At 45.2% G+C, this 8,040-nt stretch overlaps 1 protein-coding gene across 1 annotated transcript in view; it reads left to right on the forward strand.

Annotated features, from left to right (window-relative positions):
• The first annotated feature begins 302 nt into the window (after positions 1-302).
• LOC121876567 (mucin-17-like) overlaps positions 303-8,040 on the forward strand; it is a 115,447-nt gene continuing 107,709 nt past the window's right edge. The window contains exon 1 of the mRNA XM_042381768.1: positions 303-669. Within this exon, the coding sequence (XP_042237702.1) occupies positions 594-669 (76 nt within the window). The 5' untranslated portion in view covers positions 303-593. The remainder of the gene's footprint in view (positions 670-8,040) is intronic.

Below are 8,040 nucleotides of genomic sequence, written 5' to 3' on the forward strand. Positions count from 1 at the left end.
CCTCACTGCTTGGGATATGAGACCAGGAATATATTCTTTAATTAGAGATATATAATCGTTATATTGAGCCTTGGATTAGGGTGGAATTTCAAAAGCTTTGGACTTCACTAAAATCAAGGAGTGGGTCGGCATATTCGTTTCCCTCCTACGTTTCGTAACCATCCGAGACTCTGGCCGGCCAAGCGTCGTCATCAGTTCGGGATTCCATGAGCAGGAGACGGTAAGACGTCTCGGATTGTTGCCGCTCCTCCGAGACCCAGTTTCTTGGCGAGCGTGAAGGTGTGCCTCAGAAAGGTCCCGACTCTGATGGCATGAGGTCGGTGCAGCTCCGTCACACACACACACTTGAGCTTGAGTCCGTAAGATAAACCAGTCAACCGCCAAAATGGAGGTGGAAGCGGTTATATAGTGAACGTCGGAGGATATAAGAAAAGGAAATTATCTCAGGAGGCTTTAAATCCAATTATTTTTGGTGTCGATAAAAAAACAGTGACGTGTTCTGGATACTTATAAATAATAAAAGTGAAATAGTGAAAGAAAATTAAAACTAATTAGTGACAGAAAACCAAAACAAAACAAAAAAACCAGAAAATATGTTTATAATAACGAGAACTATATATGTGCCGCTGTGGGCGTTCTTAGTGGCGTGTGTTGCCTCGACTTCAACAGGTCAGTAATACAACCTATAACCTGTATAATCGTGTCTCTATAATTCTCTCTCTCTCTCTCTCACCTGGGATAAAATTACCAAGATTTTAATTATGTTTTGTTACACCTGTGAAAAAAAAAATAAAGGTACAGAAATTAACTGACATGACTGATGGAATATTTGGGGCATAGTTAGTAAAGTCTCATCAATTAATTAAAGTCAATACCTATCTCTCTTATCTATTATCTATTTCATCTATTATATTATCTATCTTATCTCCACCTGTGACCAAGCTATCATTTATTTTTTCAAGCATCGAAGCGAAAAAAAAATGGTTAGGTTTTGAGGTAAAATATCCGATTGGAGTTTATCAGAAGAGAGAGAGAGACAGAGAGGTCACTAGCAGCTGGCCGGGTTGATGGGGATTTCAACGAGCAGGTATGAACCAATCCCGGCCTGTATGGCACGGTGCCTCCCTCCTCCTCTCTCCACCCAGCACTACACTCCCTCAATCCCCCCCCTCTTTCCTCCTCCGCCCCTCTCCCTCCCCACAGCACAACCCCTCACCCCCCTTCCCCTCTCCCACCCACCGGGCCCTCCCTCCCTCCCTCACCCTCACCAGCTTTCTCTCACGCTTTACCCGTTCCTCCTTCTCCTCTTCCTTTTCTTCCTCCTCCTTCTTCTTCTACTTCCTCTACTCCTCCTCCTCCTCCTCCTCCTCCTCCTTCTTCTTTAAGTCTCCATTTACTTATCTCTCTCTCTCTCTCTCTCTCTCTCTCACGGGGTACTGTCTCACTTAACGCTACACTTATCAACGCAGTTCGTCTTTACAAGTAATTTATTGTGAGGTTAAGTGTCCCGTTGTGTTTGTTGATAACCTCGCGCGCACACACACACACACACACACCATATGTTGGGCACTGCCTCCCCGTGTACGTTCTCACGCATTCTCCTGCTGCCAGTCACTGCCAGGGCTGGTCACTGTTGTCTGGGCTAGTCACTGCTACCTGTACTATTAACTGCTTCCTTTACGAGTCACTGCCACCTGTACCAAGCAGTCACTGTTACCTGTACCAATCAGTCACTGCTACCTGCCTTAGTTACTGTTACACCACCAGACAGTCATACACCTTGTGGTCAGTGGTCACAGCTTGAGACTCACCAAACTACCACCACCTTTCGTAAACGCTGTCGGTTCATTTACATATGTTTACACGGTTCTATTTTTTTTTTACCTTTTTCGATAATTTATTTTTACGTTTTTATATTTTTATTTACGTTTTTATTTAGTTTTGTTTACGTTTTAGACATAGTTTTACGGTTGTCGACGTAATTTAAATTTTTTTTACATTTTACTATTTTTTCTACGTTTTAATTGAATTTGTAAAAAAAAAAAGAAAAAACCTTGTACTGTTTTGTAAATTGGTTGTAAAAAAAATAGTAGCAGTAGGTAGTAGTGAAGGAAGTAGTAGTGGTGGTGAAGGTAGCAGTAGTAGTAGTAGTAGTAAGTAGTAATAGTAGTATTGTTATTAAAGCTGTTATTATCGTTATTATATTTATTGTTGGAAAAATTACCCAAATGCTAACAGCTAAATCGATTCGTCACACACACACACACACACACACACACGTGCGTGCAGCTGTTACGTGGTCCTCGTGGTAACTGTGCGTAACATTGATCGCGTCGTGGGAATCATAACAAGCTCTGGCGTCGCCTGTGAACACCGGAGACGGAATTAGACGCGGAGGAGACGGAATTAGACGCGGAGGAAACGGAATCAAATTAGCATCAGGTCAGGGCAGTGAGGACCTGGAAAGAAACAAAGTAGGAGACATGAGGGGGGGAGTAAAGATGGGGAGAGACAATTAAGGGAGATATTGAGTGAGGGAGAGAGTGAGGTAGATAGTGAGTGAGGGAGAGAGTGAGTGAGGGAGGGAGATAGTGAGTGAGGGAGAGAGTGAGTGAGTGAGGGAGAGAGTGAGTGAGGGAGGGAGATAGTGAGTGAGGGAGGGAGATAGTGAGTGAGTGAGGGAGAGAGTGAGTGAGGGAGGGAGATAGTGAGTGAGGGAGGGAGATAGTGAGTGAGGGAGGGAGATAGTGAGTGAGTGAGGGAGAGAAAACATCCCTGAAGGAGCTTATAAGGAACCACTGCCATTTATGTATATCCTTCACCCACGAGTCACTTGTCTCTCAGGCTGAGCTCAGGTGGTGATCAGGCTAGGCTCAGGTGATCAGGTTTAGCTCAGGTGGTGATCAGGCTGGGCTCAGGTGATCAGGTTTAGCTCAGGTGGTGATCAGGCTGGGCTCAGGTGATCAGGTTTAGCTCAGGTGGTAATCAAGCTGGGCTCAGGTGATCAGACTGAGCTCAGGTGGTGATCAGGCTGGGCTCAGGTGATCAGGTTTAGCTCAGGTGGTGATCAGGTTTAGCTTAGGTGGTGGTCAGGCTGAGCTCAGGTGGTCAGACTGAGCCAGAGGTGCCTAGACAGTGTTCATAGTGAGCTCAGGTGAACAGACTGAGCTCAGGTGGTGACCAGAGTGTGCTATAGTACCAAGACTGTGATGAATGGTGTTCAGATGTTCAGACTGCGATCAAAAGGTGTGATTAAGAACATCAGAGTGAGTTCAGGAGATTAGACTGAGAACAGGCCCAACTAGGGGTGATCCCAATGAGCCAAGAAGTGTATTAGACTGTAGACAGACTGCACCAGACTGAGCCAGACACGTTCAACCTGACTTTCACCTCAGGTATTTCAGCGTCCAGGTGAACACAACTCCACACCTGTGGCTTCCAGGACTATATTGACAGGTGTGGGAGGACTGTCAGGTATGTGTGTGGAAGGCTGTCGGGTGTGTGTATATGTGTGAGAGTTTGACAGGTGTGTGTGTGTGTGTGTGGGAACTGTCAGGTATGTATGTGGAAGGCTGTCGGGTGTGTGTGTGTGTATGTGTGAGAGTTTGACGTGTGTGTGTGTGTGTGTGTAAGGTTGGTACAGGAAGTGCTACTGTTGTTTCTGTTGCTGCTGTTACCGTTGTTCGATACTACTCTAAGTATGGCATGTCCTTCCTGTTGACTGCCGTTGCTCCTCCTGTTGTCATTAAGCAACAGGAACTGATGATGTTACTGCTACTGTTGCTTTACTTGATGGCCTCCTACCAGGTAGCCACACTATGCTGACACACCACCACACTATGCTGACACACACCTCAACACTATGCGGCACCACACACTATGCTGACACACCACCTCACTATGTGACACCACCACACTATGCTGACACACCACACACTAATAACGACACACCACCACACTATGCTGACACACCACCACACTATGCTGACACACCACCTCTATGCTGACACACCACCACTATACGACACACCACCACACTATGTGACACACCACCACACTATGCTGACACACCACCACACTATGCTGACACACCACCTATGCTGACACACCACCACACTATACTGACACACCCACCTCACTATGCTGACACACCACCTCACTATGCTGACACACCACACTATGCTGACACACCACACTATGCTAGCCACACCACCACACTATGCTGGCCACCACACTATGCTGACACACCACCACACTATGCTGACTTTACCACCACACTATGCTGACACACCACCACACTATGCTGACACACCACCACACTATGCTGACACACCACCACACTATGCTGACACACCACCACACTATGCTGACACCTATTCACCATCCAACACTCAGCATGTGGACCTAACAGGGTGTGAATAATGACGTCGGCCGCTACTCAATAAACCACCAACCTCTTGTATACCTTGGTGGCTGCGTCAGGAGGCTCTATACATGTTCTTTTTCCTCTTTAACCTGACTGATTGAGGTTAATACAGAAGGGTAAACGTCAGGCTCTACTCATCGCTCGTGCTGGCGAAGTATGAGTAAGCACCCCATACTCACGCGGCCACGACAGGAAGCGGGTCCTCCCTCTGGCGAAGTATTTCTTTCAATGAATGAAGAGAAATTTACCAGATGGTGTGTGTGTGTGTGTGTGTGTGTGTGTGTGTGTGTGTGTGTGTGTGTGTGTGTGATGAGGTAGAACACAAGACGTGATCATCCTCGGGGTAAAGGTCAAGCCCTGGTGGTTGTGGTGGTATAGTGGTGGTAGTGCGATGGTGGTGACTGGATGGTAGTGATGATAGTGGCGCGATGGTGGTAGCTGGCTGGTAGTGATGATGGTGGTGGTGGTGGTAGCTGGTTGGTTAGTAGTATTGATAGCAGTCTTTGAGAGAAGTGTGTGTGGCCTGCTGAAGAGATCCTCGTTATAGCAGTTGTTCTCCATCGGTCTTTGAGAGAGTGTGTGTGGCCTGCTACAGAGAGATCCTCGTTATAGCGGACATTCTCATCAGTCTTTGAGAAAGATCCTCGTTATAGCGGACATTCTCATCGGTCTTTGAAGATCCTCGTGCCAGCGGACATTCCTCATCGGTCTTTTGAAGATCCTCGTTATAGCGGACGTTCCTCATCGATCTTGAGAGATCTCATTTAGCGGACATTCCTCATCAGTCTTTGAGAGAGAGAGAGAGAGAGAGATCCTCGTTATAGCGAACATTCCTCATCATATGGACCGTTAAATAGAGAGGTCACCACATACTCACCATGATAGGGCCCCGCTGGTGATGATGCAACACTTGGTGACCGATAATGGTGACTTAGACGTTCACTGGCACCAAGATGGGGAGAGAGAGAGAGAGAGACAGACTGACATAAGCAACCTAACCTAACCATTAGTAAAGGCTTTAAAGGTCAAGCTACATGCCACTGACCGACCAATCTACTCCTTAAAAGGTCACTCAGTCACTCGGTGTGTCACTATCTTGCCCCAGGCTTTCTCACTCTCCCCCCCCCCTCACGCCCCCAACTGTTCACTTCACAGAGTCAGTAGTAGTAGTAGTAGCAGTAGTAGTAGTAGTAGTAGTAATAAGATCAATTCATAAAGGCTCATTCCGTCATATTTTGTACTTTACATAAACCCAAAAGCCAACACTGTAACCCCCCGCCCCCCCAAAAAAAATTCCAACATGGCGTCGATCTATCACTAAGACTCTACCGTAACAGAAGGCACAAAACTCCTTCAAAAGTATACCATTAAAATGTCCTTAAGACTTAATTAAGACTTTTTTTATTAGACTCCATAAAACAGAAAGTAATAAAAACATTAATAAAAGGTCAATAAAAAATAGCTACACAAAAGAGCTATTGTTTTTGTTTTGTGTTTGTTTGTTTGTTTGTTTGTTGATGAGTGTGTCGAGTACTCTGTAGTTAAGGTGGGATAGATGGAGGGATAGAGGGAGGGATGGATGGATAGATAGATGGATAGATAGATGGATAGATATATAGATAGATGGATAGATAGATGGATAGATATATAGATAGATGGATAGATATATAGATAGATGGATAGATAGATAAATAGATAAAACACCCTCAGAAGTAAGACGTAAAGGTACATGGGTCCTCTAGACACTGAAATTAATCTTTATATATATATGGTAATTTATGAGAACCTGACGTCATCTGATCCTATGGGCGTGTGTGTGTGTGTGTGGGCGTGTGTGTGTGTGTGTGATTGTGTGTGTTTGTTTGTGTGTGTGTGTGTGATTGATTTTTGGTGTTTTTTTTTTAATTTGTCGATGCTGGGTTGTGTGTTGTTGTTATTATTATTGTTACTACTACTACTACTACTACTACTACTTCTACTACTACTACTACTGCTACTGCTACTAACACCCACACACCACACTACACCAGAGGGCGGGGTGGTGGTGGTTGTGTATGAGGTACTGTTTGTTCCAGCGACCTTCAGGAGGACTCTATTATGACGGTCACTTTAATATACGGTAGTGACGTGTCTCTCTCTCTCTCTCTCTCTCTCTCTCTCTCTCTCTCTCTCTCTCTCTCTCTCTCTCTCTCTCTTTATCTGTCCTATCTATCTATCTTTTGTTCCTTTCTTCTCTCCTTTTGTATTTATTTTGTGTTCTTCTATTCCTTTGTATTATCTTTCTCTTGCTTCCATCTACTCTCTCTCTCTCTCCTCAACCTTCCTCACTTCTCGCCATCTTACCTCCTCCCCTACTTCATTACCTCACCCTTACCTCCCTCACCTCACCTCGCACGTCCTCACTCCCTCTCCGCCACCCCATTTCCTCCTCTCCACTCCCCCCCCCTCCCTCTCCTCCAGGCAAGGTCTTAGGGTCTAACAGTAAAAAGTGGATGATTAATTAGGTATGATTGGATACTGAGGTCAATTGATGGTCCTTAACAGTGCACCAATTTGAGAAGTGTAGAGAAGAGGGGGTAATAGAGGAAAGGGGGAGGGAACAACAAAGGAAAGAGGGAAGAAGCGATGAGGAGATGAAAAGGAAGAATAATAATAATAATAATGAAATAATTATAATAATAAGCGGATGAATAAGAATGATAATACTAAGAAGAATAATTGTAATAAATATAATTAAAATATAGAAACAAATAAAAACAGCAACAATAACAACAACAAACATCAACAATAAACAACAACAACAAACAACAACAACAACAAACAATAACAACAACTACACACTGAACAGAGAAAAAATTACTGTGATGACCAAAAAAATAATTATAACAGAACCACACGTTGACCTACAAACACCGTGTGTGTGTGTGTGTGTTTTAACTGAGCCATACCATACGTGATATATGGTCTCAAAGGAGGGAGAGGAGGGAGAAGGAGGGAGAGGGAGGAGAGTGGAGGGAGAGGGGGAAGGAGGGAACATCTTCATTGTTTTTGTTGTTTTTACTTCATCTGTTTATCATCCTTTATGTCACCTTCCTTATCCCTCCTTCTCTCTCCCTCCTTCCTTTTACCTCTCCTCTAACCCACTTCCCTTCCCCCCCTCCCTCCTCCCCTCTCCCCTCCCTCCCTCCCTCTAGTTCAATATTCAGTAATAAAAACAGTCAGTAAATGTCACAGGCAAGTGTCTGGGTCACCAAGTACAACCAGCCAGCCTCTCCTCTCTCTCTCCTCTCTCTCTCTCTCGCCTATCTGTATCCATAATCCCACCTACCACCACCACCATCACCATCTACCATCACCACCATCACTACCACCACCACTCACCATCCTACCATCACCACCACCATCACTACCACCACCATCACCATCACCACCACTCACCACCATCACCTACCACCACCATCACCATCACCACCATCACCACCATCACTACCACCACCATCACCATCACTACCATCACCACCATCACTACATCACCACCATCACCACCACCATCACCACCACCATCACTACCACCACCATCATTACCACCACCATCACTACCACCACCATCCTAC

This window comes from Homarus americanus, unplaced genomic scaffold (assembly GCF_018991925.1).
Source record: "Homarus americanus isolate GMGI-L3 unplaced genomic scaffold, GMGI_Hamer_2.0 scaffold28, whole genome shotgun sequence".
NCBI classification, from domain to species: Eukaryota; Metazoa; Arthropoda; class Malacostraca; order Decapoda; family Nephropidae; genus Homarus; species Homarus americanus.